At 51.9% G+C, this 18869-nt stretch overlaps 1 protein-coding gene across 4 annotated transcripts in view; it reads right to left on the bottom strand.

Annotated features, from left to right (window-relative positions):
* Positions 1–2001: 2001 nt before the first annotated feature.
* JUP (junction plakoglobin) overlaps positions 2002–18869 on the bottom strand; it is a 51371-nt gene continuing 34503 nt past the window's right edge. For all 4 annotated transcript variants that reach the window (XM_059726950.1, XM_059726951.1, XM_014604713.3 and 1 more), the window contains 13 exons: positions 17825–18078; positions 17028–17266; positions 15600–15801; positions 14386–14530; positions 12923–13026; positions 9169–9507; positions 8334–8489; positions 7577–7696; positions 7106–7256; positions 6373–6494; positions 5345–5384; positions 4022–4191; positions 2002–2946 (listed from right to left, as the gene is read on the bottom strand). In XM_059726950.1, the coding sequence (XP_059582933.1) occupies positions 4046–4191; positions 5345–5384; positions 6373–6494; positions 7106–7256; positions 7577–7696; positions 8334–8489; positions 9169–9507; positions 12923–13026; positions 14386–14530; positions 15600–15801; positions 17028–17266; positions 17825–18078 (2018 nt within the window). In that variant the 3' untranslated portion in view covers positions 2002–2946; positions 4022–4045. The remainder of the gene's footprint in view (positions 2947–4021; positions 4192–5344; positions 5385–6372; positions 6495–7105; positions 7257–7576; positions 7697–8333; positions 8490–9168; positions 9508–12922; positions 13027–14385; positions 14531–15599; positions 15802–17027; positions 17267–17824; positions 18079–18869) is intronic.

Raw genomic sequence — 18869 nt, 5'->3', positions numbered from 1 at the left:
TGATTTTTACCTCCTAACTTTAATAGGCAGAAAAGGAACTTCTGATGGCATTGGCATGCTAATGACCCACCATTTGGAAACACAGCAGGCCCATAACCAGCTACGGGACTGCACTGTAGTCCACCCCACCCAGCCAAAGGGCTGCAGACATCCCTGCTCACCTCAAGGCTCCCCTGGTCTACAAGGCAGCCTGAAGCCCTGTCTGCTCACACCAAGCAGAAGCAGAGAAGAAAGATACCAGGCAGTCAAGACAACCCTTAAACTGCCAAAGGCAGATCTGTGCTAAGTTCCCCCCTCCATGGTATCTTACTGCATGAATGTCATTATTGAAGGACCTTGGGCTGAGCTGTCCAGAGCATGAATGCCTCCTATTATCTAGCCCATTCTTCATTTCCAGACATGCAGAGAAATCTGGAGGGTGCTGGAGAAGAACAGCAAGGTTGCCTTGCTACAGGTAACCCTAAGCCCCTTCCCATTTAAGGGAGGTGCACTCGGTCAAGCTCAGCACCTGCTAGGCACACGTGAGCCACTGACTCTGCCGCAAAGATGCAGAGTGACAGGCTGCAGAGAGCAGCCTCCACAGACTTTTTCCTCAGGCAGGGCTGTGGCCATGTAGTGGGGAGACAAGGAGTACCACCTGGCTACATCTCCATCAATATGGCCAACAGGCACTTGGTTACCTATATCTCAGTTGTATTACTCCAGTACAGCCTCACTGCAACTCAGGGCTGGGACAGCCATGTCAGATGGAAATATTTCCTCCTCTCCCCTCAAATTCCAGGCCAGGACTTCCAAGCTCAATTCTTGATTCAAGCACTATTTTTTGGGTGACCTTGGGCAAATCACTGAACCTGTCCTGAAGGCTCAGGTTTCCCCTCTAAGAAGTGGGGCAATACCCTCATGGCTCTCCCCAACATATGCATACACAGCTCTCCCATGAGGAGTTGGGAGGGTAAAAAGCACTCACTGCACTGGTACTGTGGCAATGGAATAAAATAAGTACTCAGACAGTCAGTATCTGACTTAAGCTGGGCTCCTGAGTTATGAGCAAGGCCATTACCCCAACCGTCTCCCACAACACATTGGTGGGGCTGCTGGTCCCAAGACTGGGTGAAGTGGGGATAGCTAAAAGCACGGTTAACCCCTAACCTCATAAGCCAGTGATCATAAAAACAGGGCTTGGCTGTTAAACCTGCAGGGAGAGAAACAGAAGGGACTCATTTCTGCCCAATGTGCCAGCGCCAGCACAGGAAGGACAATGATACTGATGCTGTGAACCTCTCACCCAGAGCTAACATTCAAAGCAAAGTCTAGACTCCAGCACAAACAGCTGTTCCTCCCTTTCACCCAAGTCTCTGCACCATCCTAACAGGGGCTTTAATCAGCTCTGCCCACATAGCCCCCTGACCACTACTCCACCACCTAAATCAGCTTATTGGATTCTTCCTCTCAAACAGGTGGGGTGGAGAGTCACCAAGTGAAGTAAGGCTGAGACCACAAGGTCACAGTGTGGAAACCTTCTGCCTGACATCCCTCTCCAGTACTCAACCCACCCCCCACCCTCCAGCCACATCATGTCTTACCCTAAATTAGCAGTTCCACAGGGAAAGGACCTTGTTGTTCCATTTGCTGTCAAGTGCCCAGCAAAAGTTTTGGAAGCCATATGAAACAAGTCCCTGGACAAGGCTGGCAGCAGAAATCCAGCCACACTAATGTACCAATGCCCCCTCAGTTACCCTGGCCCCATGAGGAAGACTGTTTCCATTCTCTGAGTTTGAGACTGAGATGCAGATGGTCACATCAGGTCATTCTGCCACAAACCCACTTGTAGAGGAAGCAGCAAAGCCCTCCCCAGCTGGAAGGCAAATCAGCCTCTTGAACCTTTGGCTGGAAAGGAAAACACACTTATTTTAACCCCCTGACTAAAATCCTATTTCCAAATAACCTCTACTGACCCCAGATACAGACATGAATAGAAGCAGCAGTTCACAGTAGCGCGGGCATGGGAATGGGTTATTTTATTCTTTGCTTTGGTCTATACAAAAAAAAAAAACTTACAGAAATAATAAAATCCTCCATTCCTGAACCACATGCCAAGAAATGTCTGTCCCTTTCCAGTCGAAGCATAAACCATCAGCTCTAGAGTCACTTTTAGAAAAATGCATGGGGGGGGGAGGGAGATGAAGGGAAAGGAGGGGGCACGCCACTCACCAGGAAGAAAGGAAGGAGGTTAAGATGTGCAATAGTTGATCAGTACAAGGACACAGTTCCTAACAGCTGGAGTCAGCTCCTCTATTGTAAGGACAGTTACACTGAATTTCTGCTCACCGATGTCTGATTGGAAAAAGATGAAGCAGTAGACACGCCCCAGTGGATAGAACAAAGAATCCAGGGGTACAGAATATGGCACCATTTGTTTTCAGCAAACTCAGCAGATGAGCTATGGTTAATGTAAAGTTTGTAGAAAACAAAAGGCTTAGGTTCTTTTTCCAAAAATGTGAAGGTTTCTTTTTAAAAACACTTAACACAGAAAACAAAAAAGTAGGACGTTAGGGAGGGGGAGGGAAGAAAAAGAAAAGCACAATCTTAAATGAATCAGACGGCAAGAGCCATTTGCACCATATTAAAAATTAAAAAAAAAAACAAGAGAAATATATATTTATAGAAAAGACTATTATGCCAATGAGAGTTGGATAACAATGCAAGGTTTGGGTGTTTTAAAGCTTCAGAAACAGTATCTCGGATTGGCTGGATGCTGGCAGTAGGGTGTTTGAAGCAGTCCCAGGAGGGAAGGGCCTTTTCCACAGCCCCACAGCAGAAAAAAATCTAAAAAATAAAACCTCTCGTGGGAATGGAAAAGTTTGTCATCTCAGGCACTTCTGTCTCCCAAGTCCTTCTTGTGTATGCTCAGCTCTGGGACCACCCTCTTCTGTACAGAGAAAACACCTGCAGAGGAACAGGAGGGGAAGAGAGCACAGAGAGTCAGAGTAGGGGATTCAAAGGGAGACTGGGGGGAGGTGGAGCGGGAAGTGGTCACAGGCAGTTGGCAACATATCTCCAGATTGGGGAACAGTTTTTAAAGAAGCAGGAAAATCCCAGGCACTTGGTTCATTCACTGTCCTTCACCCATTCCTCTCCTCTAGTGATACTGGAAAGAAAAATCCTGTCCCATGCCCAGGTGCCGACTGAGAACAGCCCAGTGACCTGCTCCACATCATGTTACTACATTCTAGCATATGCTATGGGAAGTAGTTTTGGGTGGATTTACCAGCTTGGCAGCAGCCTGGACACCAGCTCCCATGTCACTGCTTCCTCATTATGAATGAAAAGGAAATAAAAACCAGCTCCCCACAGCCTGGAAGAGTGGATACCTTCACAGGGCAGAAAGCATTCAGTTAGAGGTGCCTGGCTCTTGCAGTTAGATGGAGCTGGGTCACCAGGTTACTGCGGTGTTCTCAAGAAGAACTATGTCTTCTGCTCTTGGGTGCATATCACTGAGCTACAGAATCCCAGCACCCTGTTCTTCGAATAAACCTGAAACTGTAACGGGGGCTCTAGACTCTGCCAGGCACTTCCTTTATTGCTTGGGGGTCCACTGAGCTCTTGCAGCCCCTGGCCAGGCCACCTTTTGACCTGACCTCTTGCCTGGCAACGGTATGTGATGGGGAGACCCCAGGCCTGTGAACTGTCACCATGAACTTTAAAACACCATGTGCTTTAATGGGTGCATCACCAAAGGACAAAACTCCAGCTGGGCCAACAGGCAGATACTGCCCATAAGGAAAGAAAGTGCTGACCGGGGAAATGTACACCTCCCGTGTCATGCACTACACAACACGGGAGTCAGCCACTCTTCAGACCTTCTTCTTCTGTCTCCGAAGGGAGCAGAGAGGCCTCTGGCTTTTCTTTGTGCTCAGCAAATCAGCTCTGCTACACACAATAGGCAGCGCCACCCTGGCTGCCCAGTAAAAGGCATATGTGTTCACTCCCACTTCCCCAAGCAAAGCCACAGCGCCCCTACCTTGTTCAGTGCCTGAGAAGCCAGTTAGGCAAGCATGTGGTCAGCAAAGGGTGCTCGGACCCCATCACTGTAGGCATCCATGGGGTAGTCTCCATCCATATCCATGTGCATGTCAATGGGGTCCAGGGGAATGTCATTTGAATACATGGCGCGATACCCAGGCTCCAGATCTACATTGGGAAGGGGAAAAGGACCTATCAGCTTGTAGCCAGACATCCACCAGCAGGCCAGACAGCACCACCACTATTCCCACAGCAAACAGTGCATGCTTTGCAGCCTTCTAGCTCCCAGGGCCCATTTGAACTGCCAGACTGAACTAGTTTGGGAGACAACTAGTCATCTGGCAATACCCAGCACTCAATGTTACAAAACGTACCTAATAGGATCAGCCTGTCCTATGGGACCCTGTCTGAGGTTGACTCTTCCCTGGAAGCAGGAGCAATATAAACCTTCATAAGTGATCATAAAATCACTGGGTTATAAGGGATCAAGGGCCATCTACTCCAACCCCCTACATGAAGGCAGGACACAGTACTCCTGATCCACCCCAGATGTATGCTTATCCAGCATCATCATCTTGAAAGCCTCTAACGAAGGAGACTCCATGACCTCCCTGGACAGCTAATTAGTATCGCCCCACTGCTCTTACAGATCTAATCTCAATCTGCTTTGTTGCCATTTAAACCCACTGCCCTGCATCTTGCCCACTGTGGCAAGGGAGGACAGCTGCTCTCACTCTTCTCTATGGAAACCTTTTTGGAGAAAAGGGGATGTCTCCTCGCTTGAGCTGGGAGAACAGCAAAGGTTCCAAAGCAGCGTGTGTGGGCAGCAGTGCACTCTCCTGCAGTTCTGGAAAGAGCTCTGAGGGTTGAGCTAGCCGTGCTCCAAATGTAAGCAGATGGTAAGAGCAGACGTGAACACGGCTGGGGCTCAGGAAGGGGAGAGTCGAGCCAGCCTACAGAAAGGCACTCAGTGAGTCACCTGGTGCCTGGGCTTATTTTTAGCGCAGCGTGCTTCTTCTGCCTGTCCCCAAATGGCCCCAGATGCTAAAGGCTGGTGGACTAGACATGTACACATGTGCACACACACACACACAAGTTACTGAAGAACTTCAGCCCTAGCATCCCAGACCTGTAAGGATGTCATACTGGGGGTCTGGGTGGCAGAGGGCTGTAGTGCCTTGACTAATGTTCCCTCACCACCACCACCCCCCAGTGCAATGGCCCCAAATGTCCCTCAAGTCAAATGCATCATTGGAAAACCAAAGAGACCAAGAGAGACAGGGCCTGACTGCAATGATCTGGGCATGTTCATTGTACTTACCATCTGTGTAGGGCTCATTGATTTGGATCATGCTCTGGGCCTAGGGAGAAGGAACACAACAGGGTCTGAGGGAGTATGCACACATACACAAAAGCTGCCCAGACAGTGCCTGAAATGCGCTTGAGCCAAGGATTGGCTACGCCTGCAGCTAAGGCCACAGGACAGTGTACTGCAGGGCAGCCAAGGCTCCCATCAGGCCACATCACTAGTTTAGAGAACAGAGTTCTGCAGCCTCTGGGTCAGGCCAAAGCCAAGAGGTGGTTTATGGGAGAACCCCAGGTCGAAGAAAGAAAGGGGGGGAGGGTGAGCCAATGCAAGATACCTGCAGTCACAGGAACCCCCACTTCTCCCCCCGCCCCTCCATTAAGCTCCCTTCACCCACTGTTCCAAGTGTGAGGACCACACATCTCCCTGAGATCTCAAGGTTGAAGCAGGAGCATGTTGGATCCATTCTTAAGTGGAGTTTTTATGTCCCAGGCCTGATCTCTAATACAAGCATTAAGACCTCTTTTATTAGATGGTTTTGCATCTAGAAACAGAAAACAACCCCCACCCTCTCCCATCTCCCCCCAGAATGCAGCATATGGTCATGAAAGCAGAGGCTAACAGAGTGTTGCTCCTGTTTTATCCAAACCCAATTTCTCCTTCAGACACATTTTGGCAAGAAGCCTCTTTATTAGCTGTGGGGGTGAGGGGGGGATCTGTTCCCTCAAAGCCTTTGAGCAGTGGAGGATCTGCAGAGGTATTTAAGTGGATGACAGAAACATGACTTACTGACTCAGATCCCCTGCATAAGCCCCCTTCATGGTGGAGGCAGGAGTTTTCTGAAGGACCTTAGCCCCTCAACAAGGCAGAGCTCAGCTCTGGATAGGAGCCCTTGTGTCACCACTCAGGGCCATGAGCTGGCCAGAGGGGGCCCTGGACTGCTCTGGAAGGAGGAAGGAGCTCCCAGGGACAGTGTGCCACCCCATCCCACCCACAGACTGCCCTGAGCCAGCAGCCAGTCCCTGGAGTTACTGGGCACTTACTGCTTCCCAGGCAGCAGGGTCGTGCTTGAAGAGTGAGTTGGTGAGCTCGACAGAGACACGCTTCCTATAGTCAGGGTTCTTGTCCTCGGAGATGCGGAACAGCACAGCTGCCGCGTAGGTGGCTGAAGGTGGAGGAAGAAGGGAGAGAAGGGAGAACATTGAAAAGAGGAAGCCTCTGAATGCCAGGAAATGGTACAGGGAGACTCACTCCCCTCTCTGCAGATGGCCAAATCATTTCCACTCCAACAAGCTGCGCTGCATTTAATTACCTTGCACATTACTGTGGGACTGTCACAACCAATCTGCCCAAACACTCCTGAAAGCCCCGAAGACAAAGCGGCCCCGGTGTGCCGGCACCACGTCTCCAAGACGTGGCTACAGGCTGCCATTCTTTTGTAAGTGCCCCTCTATGTCAGAAGTGGAGCCCAGCTAAAAGCAGGGCTTCAGGGAAATGATGGGATGATGAAGGGACCCTGCATAATGGGGACTCTCCTAACCAGCCAGCTGGCTTGGGGTACCATCAAGGCAACCCTATGCCTCCAGGAAGGGTATAATACTACAGCACTTGCTGTGGCCTGGCAAAAGGACACTAAGCTGACCCTAAGGCAGGGACCCTGACAGACTGCAGGGGAGGAGGGGAAACAAGGAAAAGACAGAACCAAGCATAAGGCAACCTCAGGTAGCTCTGCTCCCACCCACCTGCAAGAGGGCAGACCCAACCAGCTAGGCTCACCTGTGCCTTCATTCCTGGAGTGCAGAAGCTCCATCAGAGGAGCTGAGGCTCCTTCGGCATCAATGGCATCAGCTGCTTCCTTATCCTGGGCCAGTTCGCACAGCACTCCAGCTGCAACACGCTGAATGTTCTCCACCGGGGAATAAAGGAGCTGTTGGGAGATACCGGGAGCAATGTGTAGCAACAGGAGCATCACACAAGAGCAACGGACTCTTAACTCCTGACCCACCACACCACTTGCACCAGCAGCTGAGCAGATGCCTTCTCTGACTTGCACCATCCCATGCCCTGTAGTTCTGGAGCTGGATGGCAAATCCTCTACATGCTAAGCAAATGCATGTGGACCCCACAAGACACACAAGCCATCAAGGAGCAGAGCGCTCTCCATGACTATGTCCTTGTCCTGCAGCAAGTTTCTCTTATTCCCGCATCCCCATGCTGCCCTCCTGGTGGCCGGTTCCAGCCCCTGACCTGTACGAAGAGAGGAATTGTGTTGAGTCGGAAGATTTCCATGCGATTCATGGGGTCCCGGGCCAGGATGTGCAGGGCTCCTGTGCAGCCCTCCACTATCTCTTCCATCTTGACTCCATCCTGCAAAGGGGCAAGTGCTCAGTATCAAGAGATTCCACCTCACCCCCCCTCGAGCACTCAGGGCAAATCGGGGGGGGGGTGCTAATAACTCTCATCCCTGCAGCAGTGCTAATGAGAGGAGTTTCTTCTTCCAGGGACTTCCCAGCAGTGGGGATGGGTCATGTCACAGGGATGACACTTGGAGAGTAGCTCTCACATGGAGTAGTTCTAGAGGCCAGGCACAAACTTTACCCACAACTGCAGGGGAGGCCTCCTCATTGACTCATGGCAGGTATTTGTTTTTTGATGTTTCTCCCTTGCCAAACTGCACTGTTGGCTGTTTTCGAGCAGATATGGCAGGCTGAGTTGCTATCAAGGCCTGCGAGGGCAGGGCATGAAGGGAAGAGCAATCCCTCTAGGATCAAAGTACACCCACGGCAGTCACAGCAGTAGGAACACCAAGTAGATAGACACCTAGCTGGCACCTAGGGGTCCAGTGCAGGCTGACCAGCTTCACCCAGGAGGGGTCATTAGACAAGGTACAATGCAGGGTTAGCTGAGCTATGCCCTTAAGGAATGACACAAAGACCCTCCACCCAGCATTCAGCTTCCCCCCTCCCCTGGCCAACCTCCAAGCCTTCTCCAATGCTATACTCACTGTGTATGGCTGCTGCGTGCCAGCTGCCACATGGCGCTGGGCATCTTGGTGAGCCTTCACTAGCAGCTGGACCAGGCGAGGGATCACAGCAGCCTCCTGCAGCGGGGCATGGTTCGCTGGGCACAGGGCCAGGTTGCGGATCAGCCCTATAGTAGCCTGCCAGGGAGGAGGAGGAAGGGGCCGTTGGATGGGAGGCAGGTGGATGCAGCAGCTGCATGCTATCTGGCCTCATCTGTTCATGACAGTAGTCTGGCACAGGCCAGGGGGTCAGGCGGTTCATTTAACCTTCTGTCCACCTTGCAGGGGCCCTGGTGTTAATGCCAGCGTCACGTGCACCTGGCAGGGGTTCAGAGCCAGTAGCCACCCCAACACACAGCTCATCAGAGGCAGCAACTACCTGCCAGAATCCAGCTGCATCCTTCCTAGGCAGAATCCATTGCTAGTCCAGGCCTCTGCCCCGCTAACACAGCAGGTGGCAGCTTTTAAAGTCTTTTGTCAGCCTGCTGATTTGCCATGCAGGGATCCACCCCCTCCGTTGCTGGCAGGAATGGGCAGGACAAATATTGATTCAATGAGAACTGAGGGCAGGAACCACTTCCTCCCATTGCCTGCACGGCACAGGCAAGGAAACAGCAGGGAGCCAGGCTGCCTTGTGCTCCAGGGCTTGCTTCCAAACCCAGCCGAGGCAGTGTGGCAACAACAGAAGCTCATGTGCATTAAGCCAGCGCCCACCCTCCCATGTCAAGATTCAAGAGGCATCATATCAAGCCCCACTAGCATCCAATGGCTTTGCACCCAGCCCCCAACATCCCCAGAGCCTCTCCTGCCATGCTACCTTGACCAGTGGCCACTGGTTAGGCTGGTTGAGCAGCTTGACGATTGCTGCGATGCCATAGTTGAGGCGCACAGAGTTCTGGGCCATCTCGGCCTCAGGGTGCCGGCTGGTGAGGTGCCGGAGGGCGCAGACAGCTGGTTCGGTGATATCCTCCTTGTCACCTGCTCTCAGGATAGTGTGGATCAGGGCCTCCACCCCATTGGACTGTGTGACCAGTGTCTTGTTCTTACTGTTGTTGCAGGTCAGGTTGGAGAGGGTGCCAGTGGCACAGGTCAGCACGTTCACATCATCAGAGCTCAGCTGGTTAACCAGGATCTTGAGGACTCCATCTAGACCCTCCTACAGGACCAGAGGTGAAGGGACAGGAGGGGTGAGTAGTCAGGATCTGTTCCCTTCCCCCTCCCACACGCTGACTGACCCAAGCTGTCACGGACACAACTGCCCTCTCCCAAAGCTGCAATTTGCCTCTCAAAATAGCCTCTGCTCCCTCCCTGAGGCTCTGACAGCTTCCCAAGGTCACATCCGAGCAGCTTGTACATTGGCACAGCTGAGCTGCCCTGCCTCCGAGGATTAGAGCTCCTCTCCTGCCCGGAAAGCCACTTCCTGCCCACAGCAAATCCTATGCCAGCCAGCACCACCCCTACCCTCCCATCTGTGCCTGCCTCACAGTCCACTGGGACTCAGCTCCCCTGGGACCTGCCCTTGCAACTCCCACATGGATCAGCACCAGTGCTTTGGGTGGGCAAATCCTATAACGAGCTCCACATGCTATGCAGTTGCTGTATAGAAACTGGCAAGCTGCACTCCAAGTAGGCTCAGGATCTACATTTGCCAGGGAGCTTTGGGCAGAGGGGCTGCCAGTCTAGCATGTCACAAGAATGTTGCTCATCTCACCTGAAGCCAAAGGAACTGGTTTCAGGGAGGCAGCAGTGCGGGCATTACAGAATTTGCTAAGCCACACCAGTGTCAGGTCAGAAATAGATAAGGACTATTCCACAGTCAAGCGCTCCCTAATGCCAACATATAGCTAGAGCACAGCAGGGGGAGGGACCATGGGGCCTCTCCTACAAGCATATGCTGACATCCACAGTCCAACACCCTGATCATTTACAGAAGGATGCCACCTCCACCAGGCCAAGGGCATCACTGCAGAGGTGGCTGTGATGCAGCAGTAGAGCCAACCTCTTTGACAGATTTGCCAAAACTTGGCCCTGTACCCTCCTCAGCTGTCACTCTGATCCCCTTCCCCTGCCCAATCTGCTCCTCTGCTTTCTGCCCTACCTGCCACTGTGCCTCTTGTCCCCTCCCTGATCTGCTGCATACCACACACACAGACTGTCCGTGCCATGTGTAAAACACACGTTGCAGGCTGGCCACCCTCTTTACTACAGCACACACACACACTCTCCTCCTGAAGTAGGAGGGGCCTGTTATGGCACAAGGGAACACAACATCCAGACCCCAGAGCCAAGCCCCTCTGCTATGAGCCAGGCAGGAAAATCCCTTACCCCATCCATGCATGCTTGTCAGAAATGGGTGTTTCCCAGATGTGGCCCAGGAACCCCCTGAATCCTTCTCCAAGCCCAACTGCTTCAGTAAAGAGAATGTGGAACAACATGCAGAAGACCAGTAGCTCATGAAAACCTCACATTGCTCTGGCTAACACCATTCATTGCCAGTCTAGGCAGCTTACCCAGGAGCCATGGAAATCAGCAGTCAGTACATGCAGCCCTTGTTCAGGGAACAGCATGCCCAGGGCCCCAGAGAAAGATCAAAGCCTGGGTTGGTGGGAATGTCACCCCTGATGGCTGGTCCAAGAGGAGGACAGAACCACCACCCTGCCCTCGCACTGCACTGCTTCCCCTCAACCCCTGCCTAACTCGGGAGCAGGAAACGGTAGCTAGTGCCTGTATCCGGCCACACTGCATGGAAATCTATCCATCTCAGCCCTCAGAGTCACAATGACAGCATGCCATTCAGCTGCTGACCTTTCCCTGGGAACTAAGCTCCCTCTGGAGCCCAGGACATTGCCACTCAGGTCTACAGCCTGACAGACTGCAGCAAGCCCAGGAACTCACACAATCTGACAGTCTGTAGCTGGCCCCTTCCCCATGCCAGAGGCTAATTATTGTTCTCAGGTCCCAAGCAGGGTTTCTAATTGCACTGGGAGCCTTGCTCATTGCTGCGTTTTACAGAACAAGAATCCCATGCCTCTGGGCTCATATAACCATGGATATTTCTCTGTGCTGTTTGGACAGCACGAGTGACAGACGCTCCAGACATGCGTAGCTCTACAAAGGAGTTTAGTATCTCCGCCAGGTTCCTCCTGCTGGAAACATGTGAACAATACAATCCCCAGCTGTTCTGAGTGGGCTGAAAAGCCAGCACGCTCTCTGGATGATCTCAGGGTCATTGCAAACCAAGGGGATCAAGGGATTTAAGATTAACTAGAAGGTGCATGGAGCTTGAGGGGGGGAAGGAATTGTAAGAGGGGGTGTCCTGGGCCCAGTCAGAGAACAGGAAGGAGTTAAATCTGGAAATCTGGAGACAAAGCAGCATTCCACTACTTTCTGCTCAGCAGAGCCAGCCTACCAAATGGTTTCATTCGTTCATCTCGCCGGGGACCAAGTTAGATGCTTTCCAACATGATCCCAAATAGTTTCCGTGCTGCATCAGATACTAATCCATGTGGAGATGCGGCCGAGCGCCACATGGGGAACAGATCAGGGAGCGCTGGGAAGGGTGGGGGAGGAAGAGTGCGGTGGCAGGTGCTGAAGCAGAACTCCCGGTGTCAGTGCCCGCAGCTGGGGGAACACTCACGGGCATCCCACAGGGAGTTGTGGACACTGGCGCTTCCATCCCTGGTCCTGGCTAAAGATCCTCCCAGTGCAGACTCCCACTCTGCTTCCATGGAAACCACTGCATCAGCATCATGAACAATAATCCCCTTGCTAGGGGTGGGGGCGGGGGGGGGACGGTCAGTGGGCTGGGTGTGCTGCCAGAACAGTCTGGCACAAGCTCCTGTGAGTCACCAGCACCAGCTCTGGAACAAGAGGCCCTTCCCTAGGGTGCTGACAGGGCTGCTTCTGCTGCTGCCATAGCTCTGAACCCAGCGGCCCCAGGGTGTGATGGGGCACATGCACTAGCCATACAAGGAGGCAAGCACTGCTAAATCTGCCACAAGGGGGAGGCTTTGCCCCCACCTCCATGGTACAGATGTCAGACAAACTCTGTATCTAGAGGGCGAGACTGCAATCCCTATAGCAATGACCCACCAGGATTTGCCCTGGAAGGCAATATCTCCACTGCCTCCTAGCAATCATGCCATTGACACACAGCTGATATGGGGAGCTGGCCCCAGGGATGGGGAGCTGGGCTAGGACACCACTGACCCCTGACCACAGATCTGTGTTCTTGTCTGCACAACACAACAGTGCCAGGCCAGGACAGGACACCCAAGCAAGAAGCAACCTGGCCATATTAGCATGGCACCCTGCCTGGGATAATTATACCTAGCTTTTCTGCATGGCTATTAGTCTGGGCTAGCTGCCATGTTAATGGACTATCTTGATTTCAGTGAATGAGCTAGCTTGAGTATCATTGCACAGCACTTCATTGGGCCCTAAAGACCCATGCCAAACAGTCCAAAATCTAGTGCCTGCCTGGAGCAATATGCACTCTCCAGTTCTGTTCAGGAACACTTCTCTGCAAGGGTGTTGGGGGTTTTCTAACTGTCCTAGTCCTGCAGTCTCACCTGCTTGGTGGCCACATCAGAGAGGTTCCTCAAGGTCCAGAGACAGTTCTGCACGAGTCTCGGGCTGGAGCTAGTCAGATGTTTCCCCAGAGCCTGCATACCACCTGCCAGAGAGGAACAAAAACATACAGCCCATCCATAAATATCCCAAACAGCCCCGGCTTCCCCACACACAGCCCCAGACGCACAATACTAGTGGTGCCTTCACAATGTGTCATACGGGTTAGATGCTTTCATACAGTGCTGTGCCATATTAAAGAGTGATGCCAGAGCAGATAATTGGCAAAAAATATGATGAAGAGGGACAACCTTCATAGCAGGCCAACAGGGACCTGCTCACACACATTCTGCCCCTTCACCCTGTGCCAGAAATTAGCACCTGGCCAGGTCACCCAAATAAAAGACCTGCAGCTGGCACAAGAGGAGGTTTGGCTGCTCTGTGCAAGAATCCAAGAAGTACAAGTGCCTGAACTCCGGGCAAGGTTGGAGTAGCACATGCAGGGCATGAATTAGCCAATTCTCCACCTGGATTGTCTGCTTCCAGAAGAGAGTTCCCCAACAAGTCAAGTACAGACCTACACCAGGCCCACCACAGAGAGGCACTGGTGTGTGCCCAGGGAAGCCATTCCCTCTGGCCTCTGGGAATGGTCTCAGCACCACCCCCCACCCTCAAAGCTCCGACTACAAGTTAGGACAGGAGACCACAGGAGTGGAGATCCAGACAATGTGGCCAAGGAAACACCAAAAGAATACGTGATATTGGAGTGGATGGAAGTGCGGGCTTCAGGCCAGTGGGAGTCTTGGTGATAGAAACAGAATGTCATTAGTGAAAACCCTAGAGCTCCCCCTTCCCCATCAGAACTGTCTGACCAAGACAGAAGGTCAGACAAGGCTGGAGATACCATTGATGGAGGACAGATAGGACAAAGGGCAAGTGCTCGTCTTAGCACTCTTTAGGGAGACACGATGTGTTCATCACAATGGAAGAGGACTGCAGAGTCAGTATCCTTAACAAGGGTAAGTGTTGAGATGATACAATTAAGACTGTCATCTTGCAGTGTCTCAGATGAAGGGCCCATTATGAGCAACAGACAGCACAGCTGGAAGCAAAGTGAAGTGTCAAATAGAAATTAAATCTATTTCCCATCTCACCAACGATGCATGCATTTGTTATCAGCCCTTGGAGGACAGCACCAGCTGATTTCCATTACAGAAGAATTCAGAGGCTTCTTGATTAAGCCTTAGCCAGCACCAGAACAGGAGCCAGGCCCTGGTTCTTCCCTGTTTCCCAGTCAAACCCAATGGGGCTCAACTCCTCACTTGGCATTGTGCCCTCTGCCTTGGAGAAGAGACACCCAATAGGGCCTGGAAAGGACCATGCATCATTTAGCTTCAGCTTCCAAGTCAGAACCAGACACCTCTACCTCACAAACCACTTTCTCTAGTGCAGGAGCCTCACTCACCAGCCTCAACAATGGCAGGCTTGTTGCTGGGACACACCGACAGCACCTTGAGCACCCGGCTCGTGGTCCAGAGCAGCTTCTCATAGGTGTAGCTGCGCATGATTTGCACCAAGGCTTGGGGCCCCCCATTGGCCAAAATAATCAACTGCAAGATGAAGAGCAGCGTTAGGCCTCTGCCACAGCAGCAAATATACAACATCACCAAGGCCTCATTACCCAGCACCAACCCCACACAACCTGCTCCAACCCCTGAGGCATCTGCTCTGCTTTCCTGACTCAAGTCATTCAGATCCTTCCATGAAGGACACCATGTCCTCTGACAGTAGGAGACCCACTTGTTCCCACTGCAGAAGTCCTAGACAGTTCAAAACCTTTTTTCCCCCAATTCCTCCAGTGTAAGTGAGGCATAAAATCCAGATGCAGGTCCCCTACATGCACCTAAAATCAGACTCTAAAGCATCTGGGATTAGCTACAACCACAGAGCATGGACCAATGACCTTAGCATGTCTTCCTACCCATACTACCCTTCACTCTAAGAGCCTCCAACAGTCTTGTTAGACCAGGGAAGAAGGGGGCATCAGTAGCATCCTGCAGCCTTGCTTATGAGTTAAGTGCAACAATTCTGATTTTTGTAACAAACACTTTTCCCTGCACGGGCAGCAGAGAAAGGAGCTGCTGGAGCTGAAATTCTACTGCCCCAAATAGCACAGAAACATGACGGCTATGCTGGGAGTGTGTTTATATAATTATGGTGTAGGAGGAAGGAGATGGTCTTGCTTTGAGAATAAAAATATCTGTCCAGCCTGAAATGGCAGTGCAGAGAAATCCAGCAGAAAAGCTGGACTTTGCATTTGGAAGGGGGTGGACTGGGCATTTTGCACTCATTATGAGCAACCAACAATTTGCCTGATTGAGCCAAGTGCTACAACAACAACACTGCAGATGGTCAGGTACGATTGTTAAGTTACTGAGCCCTGCAGGAGCAAGGGAAAGTGCAGCACAGCCAAGCAGTGTATGAAATGTTCATGCTTGTTCTTAGCTTGGGGCATGCCCAGCTTCTAGCTCATGGGCAAACTGACCAAAAATGCCCATTGTCTAGTGACAGCAACCTCCACCCAGAGTGGCTTCCTCACCCCATGCCTGGATCCCAGCTACCACAGGGTAAGTACTACCAGTAAGCTGAAGGAAGACCTAAGGCAACCAGCCACCTCACCTTGCTCTCTTGGTTCCCATAGGCTAGGAGCTGAAGGCAGTCAGTGGTGATAGCGAGGAATTTAGGGTTGTTCTTGTTCAGCAGAGGAACCATCTTCTGGAGGCCATCAGCCAGACGCACAGCCATTTTAGCACCCTCTTGATACAGCAGCAGGTTGTGCAGGGTGGTGATGGCATAGAACAAAACTGACTCAACTGGAGAGCTACAGACAAGAAAGCACAGGGAGGTGGAGTCAGAGACAGCGGGGACCAAAGGGGAACAGAAGTGAAGATTCTCCTATCGATTACAGGGAGTACAGTCCACATGAACTGCAGGTAATAGCATATAAAGACCAAGGAAGAGAGCTGTTTAGACTTAAGTCCAACAATGCTGCAAGAACAACAGATATGCACTAGCCCCAAATAAATTCAGGCGGGGTGGATTTAAGAGAGAGGATGGTAAGTGCATGAGAAGGATGAAGCAACATGATGCATTCAAGATCAGGACATGGTCAGGCAGACCTTTCCAGTCCAATGTTCCTAGTATTGAGTGTTGCATGAGGGGACTTAGTTGTGATAGATGATACCACCATCTGTTTATCATGGTTATGTCACCCATCATCCCAAATCCAATGAATTAAAACACTTTTCTGAAGGAGGGAAATACTAGTTACCAGAAATTGTGAGAGGGAAGGCCGGGGGCCAGGGATCAGGACTGACAGACTAAGTGACTTGCCTAGCACCACACAAGAAGTGTGTGGCAGATCAATGACTTAAACCCAGGTCTCTTGAACGTAACCTAGGGCCTTAAACTCTGGCCTATCCCTTCCCCCTAGTGCTGTTACCTACCAGGGAACTGAACCCTGCAGTGAAAGGCAGGTCATTCACTCTATTAATGAAGGTATGAGGAAGGAGGAGGGCTGCAGAAGTCTACTCCATTTTGTGGCAGCTGGGCAAGACCCCTGGCAGTGGATACAGGCTCTGGGCCTGGCACAATTTGGATGCCCTGGGATGTGCCGGGGTTGGGAATAGCTTAAACCTGCTTAACACAGGTTGGAAGTAATGACGGTGACTGTCCTCATGCTGTGAATCAGAGAGATCCAGAGCTTGGCCAAGCACCACTCTGAACAAACCCTAGGAGGCTCCATAGCCAGCTTTCTTGGGAAGGATCCAAGGAGTGGCAGATGCTGATGCAGTCGTTCCTCTTTGGTGAGGAACAGATTTCAGCTAAGCCTGGAACCTACTGAACAGACCCCACAGCAGTTGCCAGAGGGACTCAGACAAGGTGCTGTACCCACACAGTGCACCACGAGTCTTTCCCCTCCTCTCCTCTCACTTCCTGGCAACAGAGGTTGTCCTGCCAAACTCAGCATGGCTTTGGCAGTCAACATAAAGGGGTAGCTTGGAGGCCGAATGCCAGCCAACCCCCACACATCAGGCACCCAGATACCTGAGCATCCTCACGAGAGCTGGGATGCCTCCAGATTTGAAGATGGAGAGCAACCCCTCACGGTGGTGGGAGAGGTTGTGCAGGATGCTGGTGGTGCAGCGGGCAGTGTCCAAGTCACTGGTGTTCTGCATGGTGCGCACCACAGCAGCCACGATCTGCGGGGACTGCATCAGGGCCCGGCGCGAGGCCTCTTTCTTGGAGAGCTGATTCACTATCATGGCTGCTTTGCTGACGACAACCTAGGGGTGAGAGAAGCTGCCAATAGAAGAAAAAGCCCAACCAACACCCTGATCCACACACCCAGGCAAAGCCACTTGCTACCGAGGCATGGGACACGCCTCCCACTAATGCGACCAGAAGGCAAGTCCCTACCTCTCAAATAGAGGGCCCAGCACATGGGAGCCATTTATTTAACTGTATTGCTCCCACAGCTGACAGGCTGGGCCATCCTGAGGTGAGAGCCTGCACAGCACACACATCCGAGGACTGCTATTTTTAACCATCTTGTTGCTCCGGGAACAAGCCAACTACATCGTGATCAGCAACAGCAGCAAGTGCCATACTGAGGGCTGAGGGAGGCTGGCACAACAGATGGGTGGGGAAGGAGAGGGACTGCACAGAGTCAGAACCAGGAGCACTGGCAAAGCAGAGACACTGGGCAAGAGGCAGGTGAAGCCAAGGATAAAGCACGCTAGAGATGGCAACCAACTGCCTCACCTTACACCTAGCCCCAGAGCCCACCCTCAAGGCCTTCTGCCAATGAAAAAGTCTGCACTGGGAAGTGCTCACTTCCTTACCGGATCTTCATCGTTCAGCAGCTTGGTGAGCTCCGGGATAGCACGGGTGGCCAGTTCTGCATCATCCTGGTAGTTGATCAGGTGCACAATGGCCGATTTCAGCATCTGTGAGGGCTCGGCCAGCCTCTGCACATTGGTCTGCTGGCCCTCCATTTGTGTGGTTATGAGCAAGGAGCGGTCCTCCAAGGTCTCCGGGTACATGGCAGCCCGGACACGCTGGGCCCGCGTCATGGCCAGCTGAGCCTCCATGTCAGCTGCAGAGGAAAAGAACAAGATGGGGAGGGATCATTAGCCTTGAGACTCTGCACAGAGTTCCCAGCCAGGCATCCAGATTTCAATTAGCTGAGCAAGAGCTTAACGAAATGACACCAGAAATGTCAGCAGTACCAGCATGCTCCACAAGGAGCTGGTGCTTCAAAGCGTAAACAGATACGGCAGTGCAGAGATAAGAGAACACTTAATTAGGCAGCATGATTAGGCCATTGTCACACAAGGCCTGTTAATTAAAAAATTAAGGGTATCTGAGTTGGGACCAGCTGGCTTTGGGGACCAGGAAAGGGATATGACAGCCTTTCACCTCAATGTTACTGGGGCAAATGAAGCTCAGCCCAGGGGAGATGCTCTTTTCAGTAACCTGGCTATGTTCAGCTCTTAGCAAACAATAAAAACATCCACAGCTCCCATTGTGAACCCAAAGAACGATGCTGGAGTACCAAGGTTGGGCTTGGAGCTGGGCTCTGCAAGCTTCCCTATCCTCCCTGTGCCCAGACATTAGAAAAGGGAGTGGATTAGTATTCCTGGAAGCTTAAATGCCCTTTTCCTAAGGAGTCAATACAAAAGAGACCACCAGTTGAGCTGGGTCCTGCTTTGGCAGGCAAGAATTACAGTGACTCACTCTCTTGTAAAGGAAAAACAGAGCAAAAATCCCAGCGTTACAGATGCTGCCCCACCCTGCCTCATCCCAGCATAGGTGGGGCATTTTTGCTGCCCAACAACATTCAGGCACACTAAACTCTGCTGACGGGGAGCAATGCTAGTTGTATGG

Source organism: Alligator mississippiensis, chromosome 4, assembly GCF_030867095.1.
Source record: "Alligator mississippiensis isolate rAllMis1 chromosome 4, rAllMis1, whole genome shotgun sequence".
In the NCBI taxonomy this organism is placed as follows: Eukaryota; Metazoa; Chordata; order Crocodylia; family Alligatoridae; genus Alligator; species Alligator mississippiensis.
Note: the sequence above shows the minus strand (reverse complement) of the source record. Positions and strands in the feature narration are given on the sequence as shown.